Below are 24754 nucleotides of genomic sequence, written 5' to 3' on the forward strand. Positions count from 1 at the left end.
GGTGTAGTGAGCAGGCCCGGCGAGAGGCTGCCCGGTGGAGGGCGCAGGCCCCGGCCCCGGCCTGTTGCGGCCCGGCGCGGGGATCAGGCCCCGGCCCCCAGCTGGGCCAGCGCTGCCCAGGCCCGCCCCGCCGCGGCACCGCCCGCCGCCCGCCCCGCCCCGCAGCCGGCAGGTGCCGGAGCCACCGCCGGGAGCCGGCAGCCGGTAGGTGCTTCCCTGCGAGGCCGAGGCGAGGGTCGAGCGCAAGGCCCGGCTGGGTCCCGGGGGGCGGCGGGGCCGGGCGGGGGATTCGGCGGCAGCGGGGAGGCGGAAGGCCCGGCGGGGCCAGTGCCCCCCCAGCCCCGGGCAGGCCGCGGCGGCCTCCTGGCAGCGGGGCCAGCTGGAGGCGTGGGGACACTGCGCCCGGGGACACAAACACACACACACGCACACACGCAGGAGACGTCCAGAACCCGCCGGCGCTGCTCAGGAAAAGAGGGATGAAAACAAACGGCCGGTTGACTCCTTGAGGAAGGACCCCGCTGCTCCAGGTGGAGGGAAGGTCCTTCGTGCTCTGCCCTGGCTGCGGAGCCCCAGTCCCGGGGAGAGGAGGTATGGAGAGGTGGAAACGTGGGCCAGGAGAGGAGGAGGCAGCCCTGGCTCTGGGCTGGTCTCCAGCGCTGTCCGTAGCCACCACGAATTGCCACAGGGTGCTACTAAAACCTTAGAAAGCTTCAGCTTTGTACCGTCAGTACCCTCAGCGTTGTACCCGCAGCAGTGTGGGGTTGGGACAGCAGGATCGGGATGTGCTGGAGGGCTGGAGCAGTGGGAGCGGGGTGAAATTTAATCTGATGGAAAGCGAGGTCATGTACTTGGGAGAAGACTTTGTGCTGTAAGGCGAGCACTCTGGCCCGGCAGAGGTCATGCCAGCTTGTAGAGAGGACGGCTGGGAGCTGCCAGCAGGGCACAGCTGTGAGAAGAGCAAATATGATCTGTTCCCCAGGAGAGGAGGGAGCCAGGCCTAGGTACAAGTGTGTGTACTTCCCGGCATCCCTGCTCGGGAGATGAGCTTGGGCTGGAACTGCCTGCTCAGCAATAAGGAATGATGAGCCCATTTTAGAGGAGCCGAAAGAAACTCAGATGTCTTGACAAGCAGGAAGAGAAATTATGATGGGGATGATATTGTCCACTAGCACGTTGGCAGCGCCAACCCTGTGAAACGAGGAGGGCTCATTCTGCTAATGTAGTGCATTAGCAAATGTATGTAATTTAATGTAATGCAGCGCAACAGCAAATAACAATAAATAAATTTTAGCTGGAGGCTGGGAGGTCTTTAACCATTACAGTGGTGAGATCTTGGTTCTGCCTTCTAAGGGCACTGGAGAGGCAAAAGCGTAGGAGCTGTTCAGGCAGCGTTCAGTTGCTTTATGAAAAGGTTGTGAGGGGTTATGATTTCTTCTAAACAGAGGGATGGGGCTTGGACTCTGGGAAGAGCTCCAGGGCTGAGCTGGAGCAGGCAGGCTAAGATGGACACCGCCATGCCAGTGTCCTCAGGATTGTCCGTGTGGGTCGTGCTCAAGGTTAAACTTGTCTGAGTCACTGCAAGCGTAGGTGTGTGCCCCTTGACCCAAGGCGTCACTGAAAAGGTTGTTTGGAGATAGTCTCCTTGCACTGGTGAGAACTGGTGAGGGGCTGGGCAGTTGTCACGTGCCAGGCAGAGCCTAAAATATCGAGTGGTAGACTCTAGGCCAGGCACAATGCTTTAAATTATAATTGTAGTGGTTTGGGGCTGTATGTAAAACTTTCTGGGAAACACTTTGTGAATATTCAAGATAGCCTTCTGTTTGTCCCTTTTCAACCAATGTGCTTGGATTGGGGCTTGCGTTTCAGCAGGGGGCCTTCTGCTTTCCGGAATGTGGGACTGGAGTAGGCAGTAGGGGAAACTACAGTGAGTATTGAGTAATACTTAACCATAGTATGTCATTCATTCATTTTTAGGAGCTAAACAAACTTGGGTCAGTGTGGAAAATGCAGGCTAAAAACTTCCTTTTCCCAAAGGCTTCTCTAAATGTTGTAGCGGTGTCCGTGTGCCCCAGGAAGTCCCCAGGTGTGTCTAGCAATGTACCTGCTCTGTTCTCCTTAGGCATTACGTGAGGAATGAATGAATTCCTGCTTGGAGGTGGGGAGACGCAATGCTTTAGGACCTGATACGAGGCTGTCTAGTGGTGTGGCTTGAGCACAGATGGGGGATGAGGCTGTAACGAAGGCAGGGTGATGGGGCAATGTCTCCAGATGTCCCCTGAGTGATGCCAAGTGGAGCAAATATGCTCAGTCCATCCCAGCTGCTGTTGTGTGGGGGGTGGTGCTGTGGTGGCTGTCTGCTCATGGCTGCACTCCAGGAGGTGCTGGGAGAAGGGATGTGCATGCTCATATGCTGAGTACAAAAGGATCTTGCCACAGGTGTGACTGGGACAGTTGACGGAGAGGGAGCTTCTCTTTCAGAACCTGAGTCCTTCCTAAGAAGATGGAAGACTGCTGAGTTTCTTGTTGTGTTCCCTCAGCAGGTCCTGCACCTGAAATCCAGTTCTGAAGTTCATTCCCATGTTTCTGTTGTGACTGGAACTCTGTCAGCTGCTGTTATGAAAGGAGGGACAGTGTCTTCATCAGCACCTTGTTTTGGTTTATGAGCATGTTTTTGAAGCTCACTTCCTAATCAGCCATGCTTTCTGTGCTTGGGAAATCACTCAGTGATACAAAGTGCAGCAACTGCTTTCCTTCTGGATGAAGCACAACTGGCAGATGCGCTCTGGGAGCGCAGCTAATGCACTTCTGTAGCTGAAGGGCATTCAGCCAGGGGCCAGGCTAGAGCCTGTCCACAATGCTCACACTGCATGTGTTTCAGGGTGTTTTGGGTCCTTGGCACAGTGTTGTCATCTGCAGAAATGTTGCCGTTGCTGGTGTTACTCACTGACATAGCAAGAAAAGGGATGAAAGTAACTTTATTATGTAAAAGATGATATTTTTTCCTGTTCAGATGTGAATTTAGCAGATAAATACTTGTATTTAAAGGATGTGGTTGATGCAGAGATCTTCCAATATGAGGATGAGTAGTTTTGGAAGGAGATACACAGGCTTCTGGTATCTGCTGTGATCTAAGAACAGTTTTTGGCCTATGGGTGTAAAGAAAAAGATGAAATTAGGTGTTCTACGCCTGCTTGTGGTACCGTTGTAAAGCCCTGTGTACGATTTCGTATGGTTGCTTTAATCAGGAGAGAATATCCTAGACTGAAAGGAGCTAGGTTTTTTAAACTCTTTTTAATAGCATTTTTGTAGGGTCTGCAACAGGGCTGTGCATCACTTTTGCTGGTATTACCACAGCTCTGTGCATGTGCTGAATGTACCGTCAGTACCACAATGTTTTTTCTGTGTGCAGGCTCACGTTTACTCAGCTTTGCACCAAGCCTGAGGAAGAGATTGATGGCTGCCAGGTGAGATAAGGAGGAAATAGTGTTTGTGTAGTACAGAGATTAAAATAACAAGGCAGCAGGACTGAATATACCTTCGAGGTACTAGACAGGTATGCCAAGTTCTCATCAAACTGTGATGAGATGTTCTCCCAGACTGATCTGTGCAAAGCTGCTGGAAACGGGGAGGATAGGAGAGTTGGAAAACAACAAATAGATGCTGATGACGTCTCGTGGCTCTTAGCAGCAGTCAATGATGTTCTAAAAGGAAAGATTTTAATTGTACAGTGCTCTTCCCTTCTCCCCGATACAGTAAAAGTGATGGTTTGTAGTGGGAACTTCAGTTGTTCTGCAAACTGCTGGAGGTTTTCAGAGGTTTTTGTCTCCAGGACCTGATTTTGCAGTGCAGGACCTGATTTTTGTTATGCAGACAAAGTACTCTATCCTGAAACTGATTGACTCTCATGAAGATTTCAGAGCAAGGCACCTGAGCACACAAGTTTGCCAACACCGGTGTGTGTGTACCATTTTTTTCCTTCAAGAAACATGATGAGCAACTTCTGCCTTGGGTTGCAATACTGGCTGTTACGCTGCTGTTTCCGATGGGCACTCTGTGTCCATCTTGCTTCTCTCTACTAGAAAGAAGCTGTGCAATTTTCATAAGCACTGTCAGATCTTTGCGTGCTCTGCAAAGGACATACCTCCTTTTCTGATCAAAGGGAACATGATTAGAACATGCTGTAGGATATCACAGTCCATTTTCTCAATGGTATAAAGTCTCTGAGGCAGGGGGAGCTCAGTTTTTATTTCTGGCTTGAAATGCTCAGGGAAGCTCTTGGCTGCTGTTAGTTTTGCTTTGGGCTCATTCATTCAGAGCTGCCTCGTGGCTGCAGTCTAAAATTTGTTGAAATTGTGGTGGTGAAAAAGGGCTGTTTGAGAGCCCAGACAGTACAGCAGGCCTGTGCTGGTCACGGGTCTGGGTAGAGGCTGGAGGTAGGAAAGAAGCTGCTTCGTGCTGCACATCTCCTGTGTGAGGCCCCACTTTACTGCAGCTATCTTTAATCTGAACTCTCTCAGCAGGCCTGAATTTAGAGTAAGAAACTACAAGAAATACCCCCAAAAGATGGCAGTGTAATTAGCATCTTAGGAATTGTGAAGAACAGCTGCCAGCTGTGTACATTTGACTTTGTATCTCTTAGCGTGATGAAACCTGAGGTGATCAGAGAATTAAATGAGCTGGGGCTTTCCATGCAAATTAAGTAATATATGTCTCTGTTACTTATTGTGATTAGTAAGGTAACTCTGCATTAGTAATAGTTATGTTTCCTTTACCTCCTTTATCGATAAGAAAATTGAATAATATCCAGTTCTCTTACAGATTAAAAGATGCAAGATAAAGCATTTGTGCTGAGATGGTGGTCCCACTACCCTGAACCAATTTGCAGGTGGACGTTCTCTATTGGGTATGTCCCCAAACTCAAACCTTCTTTGATACCCGCTCTCTGCATTTGGAAAGAAAATATTCTCTACCTTACCCTAACTAAGGCCGGCTACTTGTTAAGAGTTTTGGAAGATGTGTTTTTAGAAGGAGCGTTCTAGCTTGAAGTTTACACACTTACTGTTTCACCTTGTATTCCATTTTATAATTGTAAATTATGGTACAAATTATGGTTAAAATCATAAACCTGGTGCATGCACATCCATGCTCTAGCTATATTTCATCTTTATTTACTCATTGCATTGCGTGGTCATAGAGAAAAAGAATTTTACTTTAACATTTTGAACCAAGCCTGTTTGCTTTGGGACAGTTTCCTTGAGCTCTTATTTTGGGAGTGAGGGTCAAGGCTGGGTCTGCTTGTGAAGATGGTGTAGTTATTCCAGCAAATCCCAGAGTTGGGAGAAGGCAGGTCTCGGGGGGGAGCTGCCTTCTCAGCAGAGTGCATCCCCTGCCCTGCCTGGGACCGGTGGTTGGGAGACTTGGGGACCTGTGTGAGCTGCAGGGAGAGGCTCTTCGACTGCTGCAGTGGGATGAGTTAGGCTTCTCTGAGTTCCCTCCATGGCTTATACTGGCTCCCTGAAAAAAAACCCAAAATACAGCCCACTCTCAGACTAAAAGGACTTTGCAGATGTAAAAAGGAAAAGCGCAGAGGCTTGCTCTCTCTTGCTGTTGGGCTGCGTGTGTAGACACAGTATGCTTCCTGCCTCACTCCAGATCTCAGCCACTATTGTTTTTGTGAGCACCAGCGTCTCAAAATGGTATCTGCTGCACATATCCTTACAATGTCTTACATCATTTGACAATTGAATCTTGTACTGAGACAAGATGTGGTGGCTGAGGCACGGTTACATGTGAACACAGGTTATCCGCCAGAGTCTGGGGATGGCGGGCGCTGTCAGCCTGCTCCCTGCAGGGGCAAATTCTGAGGGTCTTCCCCCTTCCTACCTTTGCATCTTTAATCTGACAGTACTTCACGGTGCAATATAAAAAGAATTGGAGGGTTTTTCCCAAATAAGTTTTGAAGCACAGTTATTTGATTGAAAAGATACAGCCCCCTCCCTAGTTTGTGAGGGGTTGCTGAGGAATTGTGTTAAAAATAAGCCCTCATTGCTCAGAAATGTCTTGTGCTTCTTCCCAGTTCCCCACAGCTGGAGAGCAGGTATAATCTTTTAGAATATGAGTGAATAAGATTACTGTCCTGGGGAGAATTATTGTAAAATGGGTATCGCTTAGGTCACAAAACAAAGATTGCCACGTGGGAAGACTTGATCAAAACTTAACCGTAGCCTGGCCTTCCCTACGGCTAGATGGGCAGTGCTGAGGCTGCCTGTGAGATGGGAGCGCTTGTCTTCTGCCCAGCTGTTTGCAAAGAAAGCCATCTGAGTTGTGCTTTACCTTGTGCCCTTCCAGTGTGGGTAAGGGACACAGCATCTCAGCCTCTGCTAGTAGCATCCCTGAAATGGACTGCACTTTCCCTTCTGGAAAGCACTTGTCCAGCCTGTGAGTGTTTGTGATACCGGGATGCTTGTGCTGTAGAGGAACAAATAAAGGCAAAGATCGGGGCACACAGCTGGAGCAGTTTGTGTCCTGGCAGCCGTGCGTGGCCAAGCGGGCATTGTGTCGAGAGGCTGGTGCCAGGAAGCACCACCAACTTTGCCTGATTCAACCACAGCTAAATTTGTCTCCCAGGAGCAGAAGGAGGGTCGACTGCTTTTTATGGCAGTACCATGTGTTTGCAGAGCTTTTAAAAATAAAGATTGGCTAATATGTTCTGGATTGACTTGTTCATATCTCCAAGACCCAGAACAGCTGCTGTCCATGTTTTCTCTCCTTCCCTTTTGGGTTGTTTTGTTGTGGTGTGTTTTTTTGTTGTTTGGGTTTTTTTTTCCCCCGAATGGCCATGACTCAGCCCTTCCCTGCTGCTCTCTGAGTTTCCTGGTTTCTGAATAGGCTATTCTTGGGCCAGCGGCTCCTGACAGATAGGAACAAGGGGAATGTTGCGTTGTTTTGGTTGGATTTTTTCTTCTCTGGCCTGTCTTAATGCTCTGCTTCCCTCTGATTTTTTTCCTTTTTCTCAAATTACTGAATCATCCTAAATTGTTAGGTGCCATTAGGGGTGTGTTCTTGCCCCTGTACCGAAGGACCCCTTCTCAGGAATGATCCCGTCTGTGATCCTTGCACAGCACCAGCTTTTCTGTTGCAGCAGGAGGGTGGTGACACTCACAGAGGGTTAGATTGGTATGGCTCTGTCTATTGTAAAGCTTAAACCCCCCTTGGTTTAGCCCCTCTGATTCCAAGGGACTGTGTTGGGCTCTCCAGTGATCTGCCTTTGGAGGGGTGGATCCGGGTGAGGACCACTTCTCTGTGCCATGTCCGTACAACCCAGGTGGTAGATGACTTTCGCTTCAGAGCTAAGAGGCAGCACACTCCGGTTCAGCGGCCCAGTGTGACTTGGGATGCGTGCTGTCTCCGTGCGTACTTGCACAAGTAAGGGGAAAAGATGAACTAGAATTTAAAAACAAAGAAAAAAAGCCTTCTGATTGCTTAATTAGTTATTGCCCCCACCCTGGATGGCAGAGGCTGGAAATCTGAAGGATGCTCTCTCTGAAATGCTTCATGATGCAGTTACGCAACTTCTTAACACAGAGGGCTTTGGAATTTCTTCTGAACTTTTATTCCTCTGTAGTGTGGGCTGGGGAAAGTCACCTTCCAGTGGCAGGTAGTACACCCTGGGCCAGGCGTGCTGGCTGCCACTCTTGCTATGCAGCTATGCAGTTAGAAGTGAACATGGTGTCTAATACTGAACAATCTTTGCTGGGTTTTAGTTTTATTAAGAGCACAGCTATTTCGGTCAAGACACAGTTATATGTGAGGGGACGAAGCCCAAGCTGTTGTATATTTTGCCTTGAAAATACAGTTGGCTTTTTTTAAAAAAAAGAGGCACACTATGTTTTCGCTAAGTCTGTAGTTACTGAGAGAAATTTTTCAGACAAAAGTACTAGAGGACTCAAAACACAAGGGTAGTGTTCTTCTTTAGTATCCCTCCACGTTTTTGGATGCACTGTATTGTTGTTAAGCCAACCAAGATAAAGGCTTTTCTGTGCGAGGAGGCTTTGAGAACATCCACTGCCAGATTAAATTAGCCTTTCTGAGAATAAATTAGTCGTTGTGATGTAGGCAGCCCCGCTTACTGCAGCTGTGAAATCTGTGCATGTTGGTACCCACAGCAGATAACTTGAACGTAGATGTGATAGCGGTGTTTGGAGTGCTGTTAATTTGAGATTAGGTTTCTGGCTGGTGATGAATGAAAAGCAGCCCATTGAATTTTATTGATTATTTCTTCAACTAAGAAGCAGGCACCCTTATAAGAGAGGGAAAGGAACCCCTGGGGTTCAGCACAGGTTTGTTTTGGGAGGAACTCATGGACTAAAGCCAATGTTGTATCCTTGCTGCAGTGACTCTCCAACCTGGGGTGCTTTTGAGGTCCTCGGGGGTCCAAGTTGTCACCCACCATGTGGCAGAAGGGGAGCATTGGAGCCTTGTGTTGGAGAGGAGGACAAAGACTAGAATGCAGGGTGGAGGAAGGCAGTCACGATGGGATTGCTATATTGCTGCCATCTCCTTTGGGCTTGTGTTTTTAACTGACCACTAGGTAGATAAATAGCTGTTGCTAATGTGTGTGTTGCCCTTTTCTTAAAGGTGTGTTTGTTGGGAGAGGGGTCCGCCAGAGTCAAGAAATTACTCAATATGAGTTATGCATCTTGCTCATCTTTATTAGCTTCTAACACTTCTTATATAGCCTCAATACACAAGCATGTTCCCAAAGCAAACATATAATTGGTTATTAACCCCTAAGCGCGTGCTGCTCTCACACCACTAATTATCATGATTAGAACAAGCATTCTGTCCATGCAGCTATTTGCGTTAGCTATGTTTTAGCCTTGCAGTTTGTTCCTCCCTTTATTCCCATTCCGCTCCCTATCTCCCTTGGCCTTGCACCTGTCTTCCCTAACAGCTGCAGCTTGTTACAGCCACGGCCTGTTAGTACAACAAAGTTACTTGGTCTCAGGATTCAAGAATAGATCAAGGCCACTTTCTTGTTAACTTCAGCACAACTTCAGCACAATTCTAATTCCAGGGCTGGATTGTGCAGATCTTTAGGGATTCTATGGCCACGCTTCTGCAGCCATTCTACAGGTGTTCAGTTTGTCTTCTAATTAACATTGCGTCTTTATTCTGCTTAATGGTATGTAAGGAAGTGCTTGCAGGAGGCGTGGATGTGTGCTGGAGGCTCAGTTTGCCCTTCCCACCTGCTCTGCTGTGACCATTCAGCTCCTCCAAACTCTTAATCTTTGAGCAAGAAAGTGAAGCTGGGACTGTTTCCATTGTAGTTAAATATCAGCTCTTCCCCTGGGCTTGTTGTAGGTCCTCCACACAGATGTCACGTGGATCATATTTGCATTTTGGGAATGGAGGTTCCCCCAGAGTTTGTGGCTTCAAGCTACAGGTGTCATTGTTTTAGCCTTTCAGACTCCCTCTTGGGTGCCACAATTCAGGATGTGTTAGCGCGGTGGGAGCTCAGCTTTGAGCTGGCTGCTGGGTTGTTCTGATGAGAGAGAAAACAGTTCCCAGCTTGTTTAGTGTTGTAGCTGTGGGAGCAGCTCTGTCATCAGGCTCAGGAAAGGATTTAGGTCCTCAATCCTCCAGAGCAGCTGAGCTATTTACTTGCCCTGAGGGCACCTTGTTATTTTCACCACTCATCCCCTGCTGTGAGAGCAGCCAGCCAGCCTTAGGACTGATGAAACCCTCTGACCAGTGATACTTTTAATGTAACAGTAAAGCAGTGAGGTGTTGCCTTGACAGAGAGGCAGAGAAAGAGTTTAGAAAAACTTAGAACGGGGACTTGAGGATGTGTGTCGCAGCGTATTAAAGATGCTTTGAATCCAGCTGCTATGCCCAGATTTTCAGTGAGGTCTTCTGCTTGCTTTGTCTGTGGTTCTAGAGTTGGTGCAGGTCATATCCAGGTGCTGTCCCACACGTGCTGAAACTCAGATGCTGCCTGGAGAGGTGTGACGACATTGCCTCTCTTCTTCCTTCACCCTTGTTTTCAAAGGGAATACAGCTTTGCGTGCCTGACTGCGTATCCTGCTGAACGTGGCCAGCTGATTTGTACCTTGGTCAATGCCTTGGCAGTTCTGCTGACGTTTAAGCGAGCCAGGCTAACAATGTGGCTTCGCATGTCTTCGTTGGCTCCCCTAGCAGGAGTGCTGTCTGTTGTCTCCGTGCAAGCAGCAGTGGCAAAGGAGGCTCGTGGGGAAGCAGCTTTTGGTGTGATCTGAGGGACAGATGTGTAGCAGCTCGTGATGTGGCTTTGTTCAGCAGATAGCGACAGAGTTTTGGGGAAGGGGTTGTGAAGGAGTTGGCAGGAACTTGGTGCTGCAAATCGAAACCAAAGTCACAAAGTGCTGTGGAATAAAAATGACTTCCCTGGACCTGGAATTTAGTGCAAACTAGCCAAGTCTGGCTGGAACTGGAGGGAGAAATGGGACCGGCAGGAGCTGCGTGTGACTCAGGGGTGCATCCCAGGGCTCCCTCTGAGCCGCTGTGGTGCTGCTGGAGGTGACCCAGCACTGGGCACACTCAGTGGCTGTTGGTTAACTGCAGGGGTTTCCCCCTCTGTGAGCTGGGATGTTGTCATCTGTCTTTGAGCAGACCAGATGAGCTGGGTTTGGGAGCAGGTGAGTGCAGCGTACCCTCCTCCTGTCTGTGGGACGAGCGAGCCCCATGCTAGCAGTGTGCTGCGCCATGCCGAGAGAGGTCCTGGTCTGGAAATGGGAAGGTCTGGTCACACCGTGGGAGCAGGAAGGTGAGTGTGTGATGCCTGAGCACAGAGGAGTTCCTCCGGCGCACATGGCTCTGGACATGTGTGGGTCCTCCCTGTTGGACTTGGGAGAGATCTCAGACATTACGCACACACTCCTGCTTAATCGCAAACCACGCTTCTTTGCAAAGAGTGAGCTGTGGCCTGAAATAAAATTGAGTGACATAGAGCACTTCTTGCTAGTCTTCGGGGGGCAGGGAGAAAAAAAAAAAGGCAAGGTGACACCGTACCTGTTAAATCTAAATGTCAGCAGCTTCTCCGGTGCCAAGGCAAGGCTAGATGTGAGGATAGAAAATGCTAATGTTGTTGGAGACTGGAGCTGGTCCCGTAGCAAGCTAGTGCTATACTCCGGATAAGAAAACATTGGTAGAGTGACATATGTTTTATACATCACTTGGAAGGAAAATAGATCTGGAATCGCCACTGATGTATTGGAAATTATTTCATTGTGTTGCAAAATCTGCAAGGGAATTCTGAATAGGCTGTTGGGCTCTGATTAATTCTGAAAATTAAATGCGGCTACGTCTCCACGAAAGTGCTGATCCTCTATGACTCTAATTTCCTCCTCCCTTAGATCTTACTGTGTTATTTAATGGAAGTCACACATCTACTCAGTTTGATTCAGCAACGATGTAGCTGTATTATTTGACTATTTTGCAAAAAAATTTATAGAATGAGGGAGTAATGAAAAAATGGGTGCAAAAAGGAATAAAATATTTTTAGTGCAGTTTTGGGAAGGAATTTTATAAAATCCTGAGTTGTGTTGTGAGATGTAGCATCTAATCATCCTGTATTCGTCTTCTCTGTTTGAGAGCTGGGAGGTGCCATTGGAATGGGCTGGCAGCAGGCTGTGACAGCAGGTGACACTGTTGCGTGTAGGTAACTGAAGAGCAGAACTTGCCACTGCTGCCTGCGGCAGAGCTTGGCGAGCTGGTGGGCTCTGGAGGAATTAGAGTGGTCCCTGGAGAAACTGCAGGCTGCCTGATCCCTAAAACCCTGAGTGCTGGGAGTGGGAGGGACTGTCAAGGGGGTCATTCTGCTTTTGCATGCTTCCTAACTCGTCCTTAAAAAGTCCCATCTTTTATGGGCTGCCATGAGAGGCGAGCTGTGGAGCTGTGACTCCCTTTAATGCAAGGAACTGCGGAGCTGTTGCCTGATCTCCTCTGGGACTTCTGCTTGCTGTTAAGCTTTTTGAGCAGCTGGGTTTTTTTGTTTTCTTTAAATGAAGGTTTTATCTTCTTTAAATGAAGAACTAGTCTTGTGGCACTGTTAAGTTTGGTGTTATGTTAAAACACTAGTATTGGAGTAGATCTTGGTTTGAGTTGCTCTAGATTATTGCAGGTTATGTTTTTAACATTGTTATTAACTGGATATCAAATGGGTGATGTAATGCAGCATTTATCCTCTCAGGGGAAAACTTAAGTAGATGCACAGGACTCCAAGCAACAGCTGCTGCTATCACTGGGTGCTTTCCCATGGATGTTATCAAGTGTTAGCTTGGACTGTTTGCAAACTTCAGTGATGGTCTTATGGAAAAGCTGACTTTTCCCCAGAGATTTGGCTTGTGGCACCCTCCTTATCTGAGTCTCTCTGCAGCAGATTGCTGAGGTGCAGAGGAACTCAGGTTTGTTTTTAATGTTTCCTTTAAATTGCATCTTTGCATCCCTGGGAGCACCTGGCATACTGTAGTCTCTTCTCTGGCGAGGCCAGGTCACTGCCTGGTAAGGTCTGAACAGTAAGCACCTCCTGGGTGGGAGAGGGTGTGTTTTCCAGGGCCAGCAGCAGCCTCAAGGCAGCCTGGTTGCAGCATGCTCCGTGTTCAGAGAACTGTCTTCAGGGGCAGCTGTCCTGGCGGTCCAGAGTGCTCTGTGCATGCCTGAGCCCTCCCTGTTGCCCCTAAATGTGTTAGGGCTGGGGTTCAGTTATGAAGTATAGGGCAGTTGCCTCTCCTCCCTGGTAGCTCACAGGCTCCCTTGCAGGCCCCCTTGACCCTTGTCAGATGTCACCACTGGCACAGTGAACTCTGCAGACAGTGTGATGCTTCCTTGCAGCTGTGTTGCAGCTTGGGAGCCTACCACAGAAAGCAAAGAGCTACCCCGGTTCATTGTTTTCATTGTGGCTGGTTTTTCTTTAAATGTTCAGGTTAACCAGGTCCTGGCAATGCTGTTTCTGCAGCCCCAGTGTGGAGAGCCAACAAGCTCTTGGTCAGCCCATCTGGAGGCGAATAGCACTGGAGAGAATCCCAGAGGCGGCAGCAGGTCCTGACAAACGCTCCTCCCGCACGTAACCCTTTGTGGGTGTTGCAGATAAACCATCCTTGTCTTAAGCAGAGGGATTTTGTGTCCGGTTTTCCTGATATCCATAGAGAGGAGCTGTGCAAAGCAGTAATTTGAATCTCTGGCTGAGGACAGCTGAGCCTGGGCTGCGTCGTGGAGATTATCTGATTGTGCTTTGGATTTAATGCCCTGAGAAATCTTGCTTTGGACACAGCACCTGCCTTCCTGCGAGATCCTGCTCTTAGCTGATTTGCCTGCTGGGTGACGCTGGCACACAGAAGGTCAAACGGACGTGTCCAAGGTCCCAAGGTAAATGGCTGCAACAGGGATGCTCCTCCAGAGATTTGCATACTGTAGAGCCCAGCGGGGAGCTTTGGCCCTCTGACTTAGCTGGATTGAGTGGTGAATAACCTTCCACTCTGCTAGTCCTTTGTCTTAAAGGACTACTTCTGTCCTGCTTTGCCTGCAGAGCTCTTCATCCCTGCACCGAAAGAAGAGCCTGACCCTCCTGGAAGCAGCAGTTTTCTGCAGCTGAAATCTGACTGCCGAAGTGTGGGAGAAATCTGCTGCTCTGTGAGCAGCCTGGCTGCTTCTGCATGGTGGCTTTGCGCTCCCTGGCAGCGGTGCTGGAGGAGCAGGGATTGCACTTAGGGAAACGCAGCTGAGTCGCTTGGAAAAAGAACAGACTTTTCTGTTAGTCCTTAACTTGGGTTTCCATCTGTGCCTTGCCCGAGTGTGTTGTAGGCATGCGCCCTCTTGCTGTCTTGCCCAGGACCAGGATGATGAGTTGTGGAGGTGCTGCCAGGGTTAACTGCGGGGTAAAGGAGGGGGTACGTGCTGCCCGGTCAAGGATTGTCCCGCCATCCTCTTTCTAAAGGAGGCTGCAGCGCTGCCTGGTCTTTATTCGTTTCCTCCTGACTCTGGGGAGATGGTGTGCAGGCTGGAGGCTGCAAATGTGCATGGGAGGAAGCGAGGCTGAGGGGGAAGTTTGGCTTGCTCGCAGGGAAGGCTTTTTTTTTTTTTATTGTTGTTGTTCCTTGTAAAAACCAGGCAGAAGTAACTGCTGATACTGCTTTCTCAGCAGGGATTTTTGCTATCTTTCAAGGTAAGAGCTCACTGCTGTGGGTTGCATGTGGTGCTTTCAGGAGCAGTGGGAGTTGAGCCATGTCCCTGCAAGCTGTGTGCGTGTGTGTGAGCAGGCGTGTGCACAGAGAGGGCAGCATCCCTGACTTGCTCTGTGGCACAGGTATGATGCAGAGAACACGCTGCAGAGCAAGGTCCAGGCTGGGCTTTGGAGATGCTGCTCAGAAATGCTGTCATGGAGGAGGGGAATTGTCATTGCCACAGTCAGAGTGTGGCTCTGTACGCCTCTCATCCCACCCTGTGCAGTTCAGTCTCTTCTTGCTACCCCTAGAGCCTTCTAAAGGGTGACAAGCTTTCAGTCAAATGATGTTTTGCCAGTATCTGATGTGCCTTTTGTGCTTGTACCTAGCATATCTGTCTGCCTTCCTAGTCTGAGTATTTCCCTTTACCTGTGAAGCCTGTGGCACAGGTGGCTTTTCTGGGGCCAGGAAGGCTGGGGTGGTGTTGGCCACAACGCTGTTCCGTTTTTGAAAGGAAGAAGGCTGGCCTCAGTGCGGGAGACCAGCTTCTTTGGAACTCTCGACTTTGCTTTTGAAGTTGTATTTACAAAAGCCTGGAAGCTGAAATTGGCATCTGTTTGATGTGCGATGAAGCTGAAAGTGGTCATATCCTTTTCTTTTATTTATTAATTTAATTTTAGTGTGTTTTTTCCTTTTCTAAATATTGGAAGTTATTTTTTATGAAGGAAGAACTCCAAAAATGTGCAGCAGCAGCTTTTGAAGTGCCAGCATCACTGAGCATGGTTGAATATGAACAAACACCGAGTCTTGTCTCGGTGGCTGGAGCCACTGCTCATGTAGGCAAAATAAAGCCAAATCACTGTGTCTCTCCAGTTATCAAATACAGGAGGAGCACAGCCGATGCAGACCGTGTTTCTGCTCGTGGGAGTCGATCTCAGCTGTGCTGTGAGGCTGAGTCAGAGCTGCATGGGGCCAGCACTGCACCATCAGGGTTTTTTGCACGTGAGTTAGACTTGCTAACAGTCTGGTTCGTCCTTCTCAGGTTTGTCTCACCCTGGGTGATTTTGTCCAGGAGGAAGCAGCCTGAAGCACAGATAGCTGCTGCCTGGGAAGAATGGCATTCCCAGAGCAAATCTTTGGGTCTTCAAGCAGTGCAGGAATTATCTGTGACTGTCCTTTTCATGGCATTATCTATTTTATGATGTGTTAGCATATGTTCATATAGGACCTGTTCTGGTGGCATAGTGTTCCCCAGTCCCACTGCACAGTTCAGTTGTTTTTCACAAGTGGTGCCCACCATACCTGTTTGGAGAGCAGGTCAGATGGGCAGACCTTTCCCTTCGCCATGTTTGAATCCCAAACTGTTCCCGCAGCGATGTAGCAGAGGGAAATACAGCCAGCAGGCAGCACTGGACCCTAATGCATCAGCTCTTCTCATCGCCACTGTAAGCAGCTGGGAGAGCTTTGTGGTCACCAGTTTTGAATGTGTCAGTAATGGGAACCATGCGCTTTGGGGTATTGAACCCTAATTAACTAGAGCCGGGGTTGCTGAGCAGAGGAAAGGGGTGGATTGGAAAGCCTTGTGTTTCCACACGCAGGGCTGTGTACTGCCCTACCAGCTCTTTGGCTGTGCTCACTGCTGTAGAGAAACCTCAGGCAGACCTCTCGAGGCTGGGAGTTTGCCCTGGTCTGGGGGGATCTAGAGGTTTTGTTCTTCTTCTTGCCTAAAAGCTGCCTAGAGTGAGACCCTGGGTTTGCCAGGCGTAGGGGAGGACCCGTGGATTGAAGCCACAGCCAGGGCAGGCCAAGGGCTTTCTGCCTTTGGGGCACTCCTGGTTGTGTCTGTCACTCTGCCCTGCCCCAGCAGGGCTAATGGGAGTGGTGGGAATCGGGATCTTTTCTCTATTGTTTTCTTCAGCAAATGTCCAGCCTAAGCTGTGTGTAGGCTCCCACACAGCTGTGGTTTAGTCCCTCGTGCCCGTGCTGAATCCAAGCCGCCTGTAAAGGCCACAAGTTTTGTGACTGGAGGAGAGGACGAGGAGTGACCGGGTGTGCTTGTGTAGTCCCATGGCAGTGCCACAGGGCAGGTGAAGCTCACTGGAGAAGCGAGACCAGCCACAGCTTGCTGTCCCATCCATGTCACAGCAGCACACACCAGAGTGCACCAGTATGGGCAACGCTTGCTGTCACCACAGCCGAGCATGGCTTCGGGTTGCCGATCTAGCCTTGAGGGCGGTAATGGGCTCGCACTGAAAACAGCGCAGAAATACCCTGCCCAAGCTCGGTGTGTCCAGCCTAGCAAAACAGAGGCTGAGTCAGGGTATGGCGGCTGTTTGCAGCAAGCAGGGAGTGAAGGAAAGCTGCTCAGGCTCAAGACCAGCTACAAGTAAACTAGAAACTGTAAGGACGTTGGAGCAGTGGGGGCCTGGAACAGGCTTCCCATGGGACTGGCAGGAGCAGGATGGCCAAAACGCTGCTGGAATGTGAGGAGGAGTTCTGGGGTTTTGTCCCCAGTGAGGGAAAGAGGGATGGGCTGATGCAGCTCTGCCCTCTGATCGTTGTTCTGCTTGGTTTGTCGTGCTGCCAGCCCATGGGGGCCCTTTGCTTGTCTTCTATGTTTCACGTGAGCAGTGTTTACAAGGATTGCGTGGTGGGTTCATCTTCTGTAGTTAGATAGAGGAGCCAGTAAAAGCTGTTCTTCCAGTTGAGAAGAACTAATCTGTGTTTTTAGCTGGAAATAGCATCTCCTCTGTGCATCCTTTTATTGGGAACTGACTCCTTTTGAGTCTTACGATCTTGTAATGGGTCCTTGCTTCCAAAGGGCTTGCACTGGACGTTGGTGATTCCATCATATCTTGAACTTAAGCTCGGTAAACTTGGCTGATATTATTTGTAAAGCTTTTATTTTTCCCCTAGGTGTTTGGTTGGTCTATAAGCATGGTTATTCCAGTAAGCCCCAGTGCGGATGCAATTTCTGCAGTCTCTGGGAACTTTTCTTGCCATGTGACAGCAGCTAGTTTTGTCTAAGCTGTTTGCATGACACAGAAATGCACTGGTGGTTCAGCTTTAATAAACTGATATGCTTAACGTGGGACAGCTTTGTAGTGTGCTGGCAGAATGGCTCGTCATGCTGGCATGGGTGGCTGGAGATCCCGGGGCATCCTTGCTGGGAAAGGTGCACGAGGTCCTGCGTGCCGTGAAGGCCCTGATGTGGGCTGCCAGCAGAGCCCAGTCTGTCTCTCCATGGTGGTGCCATGGGCAGGCAAAGTCTTGTTTCTTTTTTGCAAGACCCAGGGAGCAAAGTCAGTCAGCTTCACCAAAAGGTAAAAAAGTGGGTAAACCCAGAAATGACCAGCAGCAAGAATCCTGCGATCATGTTTTGGTGGAAAATACTGCTGTGGGTTTGTTCAGCAGCTGGATCTTCCCAGCTCACCTGCCTGTGCTCAGGCACCATCAATGTGCTTCAGTGCAGAGGGGCTCTCCCGGCAGGGTCTCCTCTCTCCTGCGGTGGGTGGGTTGGGGAAGCTGCCCCTCTGCAGGGGTGCTGTGAGCTAGCTCCTCAGAGCAAGGTTGCCTCTCTGTGCTGCCACAGGCATACTGGGGGAGGATCTGGGTTGCTTTGCTTTGGCCATGCTGCTTTTGAGAGGGAATGCTGCCGGGTCATCCATGCTGGGGCAGGGAGTGATGTTCCGGGGTAGCTCCCATCTGTGTGCCCTCCAGTTCCCCATGGAGTTTTCTGGCAGAAGTGGGCTGGGGCAGGTTTTGTGCTTCTCACATCAAGATAAAAGAAAACACAGGAGAAACAGCTTCTAATAGGCTTAGAAGCAACAGGCTTTCTTTTCCTCCTGGGAAGGGCACACAGCCAACATCTTGCTCTTTACAGATCTCTCTTAATAAGCAGAATATTGCATTAAGAGCGACTGAGCCTGCCAAGTACGAGCAGCGCAGCTCTGAAGCCCCTGCAGCTTCTTTTATCCCGGCGCACACGTGGCTCTGAGACCCACTGGCCATCGCCTTCGTGGCTGCCTTTTCCTGCTGGTCAAGGTGGCAGGATTAATTGCTGGCTCAACCTGGGGGCGTTGCTTCATCTGACGGGCGTTTCTAGAGCGGCTGGTGGAGCGTGTGGGTGGGATTGCCTCTTGATCTCCTCATCTCCTCAGTTTTCTCACCAGCTGCTGTCATGACAGGGGGAATGAGGCCGGGGGGTGTTGAAAGATGTTACATTATGGGAAGGCAGCATCTGAGGGGTAATGGGAGGAGAAGTGTTACATTAGAAAAGCCGTGGGCTCAGCTGGCCTGCGTGGGCGAGGAAGGCTCCCAGCGCGCTGATGTCCCCAGGTGAGGACTCGGGGCTGCTCGGGTTGGGCTGGGCTCATCCAGGAGCCCTGCAGGCATGGGGACAGGAAGGTCCGGAGGCTCCTGGGTGTGCAGGGTGGCTTGGTTGGCTGCTTTCAGTGGAATAAGTCGTCCTTTTCTTTACATCCCCAGTGAAGCTAAAAAGAGCACGGCCCAGTTTGTAGCTTTTGTAGGTCACTGAAGGAGAAGGAGGGCTCTGCAGTGCACTGCACTTCGGGTGCTTTCCTCCATCTGGGAGCGCTCTGTGCCCTGGCAGCTCTGCTGTGCCTGCTGCACAGGCTGCTGCTTCTGCCCCTGGCTCTGAAGGAAGAAATTGGAGAGAAAACCAGGAGCAAGATGACCCCCAGCTGCCCCAGTATTGCACTTTGAAGTTGTGTGTCTGCAACATACCGCTTCAGACCTCTGGGGAGAAATACTAGTCAGTAAATGAGGACATTCTGGGGAGACCCTGTGCCTGTCAGGGCTTTGGTCACTCCTGGGGGGATCAGCATGCTCCTCTGCGCTCAGCAGCAGGTAACGGTGCCCCTCCACAGACTTGTGGCTTCATTAGCTTTCCTGCCACCTTGCAGGAGGCTGCTCCGAGGCAGGAAGCACGAGCTAGAAAAACAGGAGTGGAATAAAGCAAATCCAGGCAGGTCAGGGAGGGATGGATCTTCCTTCCCATACTTGCCGAGGCCTTGGCTTCGCTTGACCCAGCACCTGCGGATGGAGGTGGTTGCGCCCCAGAGACACCGCTCTGCAGCACAGGCAGGGCTGGGGCTGTGCTTGCTGCCTGGCCCAGTGCCCGTGGAGGCTTGTGCCATGCCGTGGAGGTTGGCATGCCCTGGGCAGGCTGCCCAGCACGTGGTATTGGTGCTGGGGTCGGAGGGACCTCACTGCCTCTGCCTCCCTAAGCAGTGACCGCAGCGGGGTGCTGCCTGTCTCAGCCCTGAGACCCCTCGGTCCTGAGCTCTGGGGCTGAGCCGGCGGTTCGTGCCTCCCCAGGGCTGCAGCAGCTTTGCTGGTCATACCTCAGTGCAGGGGTCCAGAGCTGCCCTGGCTGTGCCCATGGGAGGTTTGTGGGCTGGTTGTAGCCTCGGTGTGTTTTTCCTGCTCAGTCAGGTGCTGCTGGAGTGGGACCTGTGTGGGCCCAGCTGAGAAAGCGCTGTCCCCGCAGCGTGCTGGCCTGCCTCGAGAGCAGGAGACCGAGGGGAGAACAGGACAAGCAGGGTCCCATTTGCTCCCGGCCCACTGGGAGCAAAGGATTGGGCGTTTAGGTAGTTGCTAAGACCACAAGGAGAACTCCTAGTGCTGCTCCTCGGGCACTGACGGCAGTGTCACCATGTCCCGTGCCCGATGGCATCCTTCCCGAGCACCGAGTGAACAGCCTCTCAGTCGTATTTCCCAGTTTAGTCACGTCCCACCAGATACAACTGAGCCAGAGTAAACAGGGAAATCTGGTTTCTTGATGCCATTGCACTTCCTTGGAGTTCAGAGCGTGTTGGTAGGGCTTTTCCACATGCCGAGGACATGTGGCCTCATGCCTGCCACAGAGGGGGCACACGTGGGGTGGTTCCTGCCCAGCCCCCCTCTCCCCACACCTGCACTGGGGAGAGGAGGGGGTTTGGTGTGGTGCCTGAGGCAGTGCTGTAGCAGTGGCTCCTCTCCATCTCTGTAACTCGCTCACTGTCTCCTTCACACCACGCAGGTGGGGTAAGCCAGCTTCCAAACTACGCTGCTCGGAAGAACAGCTCTCTGCCTCTGAGTTCCCTGCTGCAAGGAAGAGGACAGGTAAGGTTTACCCCATGTAAAATAATGTCTCCAGCTGTTAAAGGAGGTCTTAACTCACTTGATGAGATTATTTAGAGATGCTCTCTGTGGGTTTGCACCCTCTGCCTCTCAGAGTTTGTGCTTCAGGCTCAGGGGGTCCTGCTGTGCCGTTGGGACACAACGTTGCGTGTCACACTGCTGGGTGGAGCTGGGGGGCTGCGGGCAGCTCTTCCCCATCTTTGGCAGCCGAGGCGCTTGGCAGAGCAGCTTCTAGCACGGTATGGCCCCAGCAGAGCCACCCCGAGGACGACTGCACGGTAACACAACGTGGGCTTTACAGGGCAAGCCCTGCAGTGCTAGCAGGCAGGTGTCACACCTTGGATGCGCTGCCTGGGTCAAAGCCTGTCCTGCTTTGTGGCTGCAGCCTTGTTTCTGCCCGGGGTGGGTGCTGAGGCCAGTGCAGCAGTGCTGCCAGCCCTGGACCCTCCGTTACCGGCCGCCTCCTTCCACAGGCACAGCACAGCTCCGGGTGGGTGCCTGCGGGCGGCCGAAGGCTGGTGTCTCTTCTAAAGGCTTCTGTCCTTGCAGGGCTGCCCTGAGCCATGTCCAACGACCCTCCGCCACCCTACCCGGGAGGCCCCTCGGCACCGCTGATAGAAGAGAAGCATGGCCCACCCATTGCAGCAGGTACTGGGGGGCGGGGGGGCCCAGCTGCTCCGGGGTGGTGGGGTGACATTGCCAAGCAGGCAGGAGCCAGGCAAGTGTGGTGTCCCTGGGAGCACCCTGGCCGTGGCCTTTCCTTGCGGCCCTGCCCCATGGCATGCAGCGCACTGGGGAGGGTGGCGTGATGCCCAGCTCCATCCGTTGCCGTATCGCCCTGGGGAGGCAGGAGGCCCCAGGGGCAGTGACAAGACCAGAAAGCACTCCCTGCGCAAAGCCTGGCTCTGCTTGCTGCTGTGGGTAACGAGGCATGAATTTGGGCTTCTTGTGGCCCAGACGATGAGGCTTGGCGAGGTGCCCCCCACCCCATGTTGCGCCCCCTTCCCCTGCTGGGGCCAACCCCCAGACCACTCAGCCAAGCCCCCACCTCCCCACCAGCTCTGCTGCCAACTCTCCATTTCCTTTCAGATGGCGTCACCCCAGTTGTGGGACAGCCCCAGGGGGTTCCCATCCCCCCGCCTGAATTTGGACCTCCCCCATATGAGCCACCCTCCCAGCCAGGATTTGTGCCCCCCCACATGCCCACAGATGGCTCTGGGCCCTACGTGCCACCTGGTGAGTACTGCGAGGGGCCACGTGAAGCAGGGGGCGGAGGTGATGGGCAAGGACACCCCCCGGAAACATGTGGCACCCAGTGCCCCAGGGAGTGGGGTGGGGGATACCACGTGGTTTGGGGCTGCCACTGGGGGCTTGCAATGAGGCTCCTCGGGGTGGGGGGCACAGTGCCTGCAGCAGGGCTGGCCCCAAGTCTGTACTCAAGGTAGTGGTGTGGCGGCAGGGGGGGGCTCCCAGTGAGGATCCCCCCGCCGCTAGTGAGTGTCTCCTGCCACATCCAGAAACATTCACCTGTGCATGTTTGTTGTTCCCAGCAGGTTATTACCCCCCGCCAGGCCCTCACCCCCCCATGGGCTACTACCCTCCCCCAGGCCACTACCCCTCTCCTGGTGGCCACACGGCAACAGTGCTTGTCCCGTCTGGGGCTGCCACCACAGTGACGGTGCTGCAGGGTGAGATCTTCCAGGGTGCCCCCGTGCAGACGGTGTGTCCCCACTGCCAGCAAGCCATCACCACCAAGATCACCTATGAGATTGGGCTCATGAGCTTCCTTCTTGGCTTCTTCTGCTGCTTCGTGGGGTAGGTGCTGACAGCAGCAGTGATGGTGGTCGCTCAGCCCTGGTCCTGGTGGCCTTGGCTGAGCTGTTGGGCACAGCAGGGGCCTTGGTGCTGAGGGTTACTGGGGCAGCAGGTGCGTTGGAGCCCTGGGCTTCAGCCAGGGAGGGGAAAGTGCCACCTCCAAAGGCCTGTTGTAGAACCTGGCATCAGAGCAGGGGCTGCGCACCCCCAGCCCAGAACCCGTGGTGCTGCAGCGTCTCTCCTTGTGGCCAAGGGCTGGCACCAGGAGGGGCTGTGGGAGGCTCCGTGGGAGGGTTCCAGCCCCCTGCCCCAGCAGTGGAGGCAGGTCAGGCCTCACGGTCTGCGCGTGTCTCGCCAGGCTCTGCTTTCCCTCTGTGAGCTGCGTGACTGCTCACCAACTCAGCTCTTACCTCTGCAGCCATGGCGGCAGCCCCCAAGGGGCAGGGTGCTTTGTCCTGGCCTGCACATTGGCAGGGGGTCAGGGTGGGCTGCCAGGGGCCAGTACTCACCTCTCCTGCCCCATACGTGCCCCCCCTGGGGCCTGAGCCCACTGGCTGCCTCTGGGGTGCCTGAGCTCACCACGCGGCCTCTTCCCGTGCTCCAGGTGTGATCTCTGCTGCTGCCTGATCCCCTGCCTGTTCGATGACTTCAAGGATGTGACACACACGTGTCCCAACTGCAAGGCCTACATCTACACGTACAAGCGCATGTGCTAACAGCACCCCAGGAGCCCCAGGAGCCCGAGCCACTGGAATGACACCGGCCCCTCTCCCGCTGCCATCCTAGTCTATGCGTGTGCAACACTCCTTTGCTTAACCCTGCGGTGGTGTGTATGTGTGTATCCTGGCTCCCTGCCGCTCAGAGCTGTGACCACCTTCCCCAAGCTCTGGTCCTCGCTGTGAACAGTTAGATTGGCAATGCTGACGCACAGGGGAGGTGGGCCCAGGCCCTAGATGCTGGTGGGGGGGGGGCTGCCCCACAGCGTGCAGGAGTGGGGGGTGTCGCTCTGCCCCCCCTTATGCTCCAGTGTGCTAGCGAGGCCCCTCTCGCCTGGAGCAACCCTGCTGCTGGAGGCGCTCACCCCTCAGTGCCCCACAGCACAGGGGATGCCCAGCGGCAGGGACATGCTGCTTCTGGCAGGGGGGCACCTGCAGCATCGGGGAGGGAAGGGGACAGGGGCAGCCCACAGAGCACACAGAGGGGGCACCATGGCCCCTGTGGCCTTTTTAGGAAGGGGCCTGGTGACAAGGCAACAGATAGTGCTGCACAGGTACCAGGTCTCAGCACGGTTCACGGCCCTCTCCAGCCAGGTCAGCGTGCAGCCCGTAGGCAAGGCCGCTTCCCAAGGAGAGACAGGCAGAGCTGCCTTTGAGGCACGGTGGGGGGAGAAACGGCAGCAGCACCGCACCCCTGATCAGCACCTCCGTCCTGCCAGCATGGCTACCAGGCTACCAGCGCCGGTGGCTGCGGCTGCTCCAGCTGCATGCACCTCCTCCCAGCCCCCGTGGTGGCTCTTCTGGGGAAGGAAAGCCCCTGGCAGTTCCTCGCCCACCTGGCAAACTGTTACGGAAAACGTATCCGGCATGTCACTGCCTGCCCCAGCACTGTAGATTAGAGGAGTTTGTTACCAGGCTGCAGCTGGCTCGCAGCTCTGGAGCAGACCCCTGCCCACCCACTGCGGAGCCACTCCCAAGCCCAGCAGGGTCTGTGGGCACACACCCTGCAGCACCCATCCTGCCGCCACTGCAGCTGCACCCTGGGGGGTTCCTCGTTGCATGTGGGTGTAGGGGTTTATTTTTAGCTCACTTGATACGGGGCAGAAGGAAGGGGCCAAGCAGGCAGCGACAGGAGCTGCCAGCAGCACTAGATGGATGAGGGCAAGAGGACCCGGGAACCATTTTCAGCCTCTGGGGCTGCTTTCCCCCTCCGGGCCCCAGCCCCTGCAGCCAGGGCGGCTGGAGCTGCAGCCCCGAGAGCAGAGCAGGGGTCTCTCACTACACAGGTCTGCAAACTCAGCCTGGCCTGCACAGGCAGCTGCTGTTTGCTCAGAGGTGGAACTGTGGCACTAGTCAAGTTTTTATGTAAATAAATAACAGACCCTGACCTTGTGTACATCTTTTCTTCCACAACAGATCTGCACCCCAGGGGAGCTGAGGATGAGGAGGGATGGCGTGGCAGGGTGTTGGGGGCACAGCAGTACCAAGCAGCAGAGGAAAAGCAGCAGCTTCCCTACCCTGGCCCTGTGGGTAGCCAGAGCTTTTTCTGCCCAGCCCTCGGCAGCAGCTGGGTCGTCCCCAGCTCTGCCTGCTCCTTGTACCCAGCTGAGGAGGAAGGCGGCCCTGGAGACAGAGCTGGAGGAAGGCAAAGGGGTATGTCCATGTCACCAAGGCCAGGGCCTTTCTCAGGCCAGCACAGCACAGGGGGCAGCTGTGTGGCCCAGAGCACCTCCCCTGCTTCTGGGGAAGCCCCAGGCCCAGCTGTGCCCTTCCAGCAGGGGCAGCATGTCCCCTCCCTGCAGGGACTGGGGGGAACCCGAGGGGAGGCAGGAGGGACAGGGTGGGGTGTAAGGGCAGGAGCATCTCTGGGACTGCATG

At 52.8% G+C, this 24754-nt stretch overlaps 1 protein-coding gene across 5 annotated transcripts; it reads left to right on the forward strand.

The window, feature by feature from the left end:
• Positions 1-24263, forward strand: CDIP1 (cell death inducing p53 target 1). 5 transcript variants are annotated; one of them, XM_056334126.1, is made up of 7 exons: positions 12136-12446; positions 12965-13407; positions 20245-20327; positions 20895-20993; positions 21435-21581; positions 21896-22160; positions 22765-24263. In XM_056334126.1, exons 4-7 carry the CDS (start codon positions 20909-20911, stop codon positions 22874-22876), a joined length of 609 nt encoding a protein of 202 aa, XP_056190101.1. In that variant the 5' UTR covers positions 12136-12446; positions 12965-13407; positions 20245-20327; positions 20895-20908; the 3' UTR covers positions 22877-24263. The 5 variants fall into 5 exon arrangements, with proteins under 5 accessions (XP_056190102.1, XP_056190098.1, XP_056190099.1 ...); XM_056334127.1 differs by lacking the exons at positions 12136-12446; positions 12965-13407 and adding an exon at positions 1-204 and having other exon boundaries at positions 21899-22160; XM_056334123.1 differs by lacking the exons at positions 12136-12446; positions 12965-13407 and adding an exon at positions 8-204.
• The last annotated feature ends 491 nt before the right edge of the window (positions 24264-24754 follow it).

Source organism: Falco biarmicus, chromosome 4, assembly GCF_023638135.1.
Source record: "Falco biarmicus isolate bFalBia1 chromosome 4, bFalBia1.pri, whole genome shotgun sequence".
NCBI classification, from domain to species: Eukaryota; Metazoa; Chordata; class Aves; order Falconiformes; family Falconidae; genus Falco; species Falco biarmicus.

Bases quoted from the DNA above. Each gene is read 5' to 3' on its own strand.
- CDIP1 (XM_056334123.1), top strand. From the start codon at position 20,909: ATGTCCAACGACCCTCCGCCACCCTACCCGGGAGGCCCCTCGGCACCG. The intron at 20,994-21,434 runs GTACTGGGGGGC...ATTTCCTTTCAG, and splicing joins TGGCCCACCCATTGCAGCAG to ATGGCGTCACCCCAGTTGTG. The intron at 21,582-21,895 runs GTGAGTACTGCG...TGTTGTTCCCAG, and splicing joins TGGGCCCTACGTGCCACCTG to CAGGTTATTACCCCCCGCCA.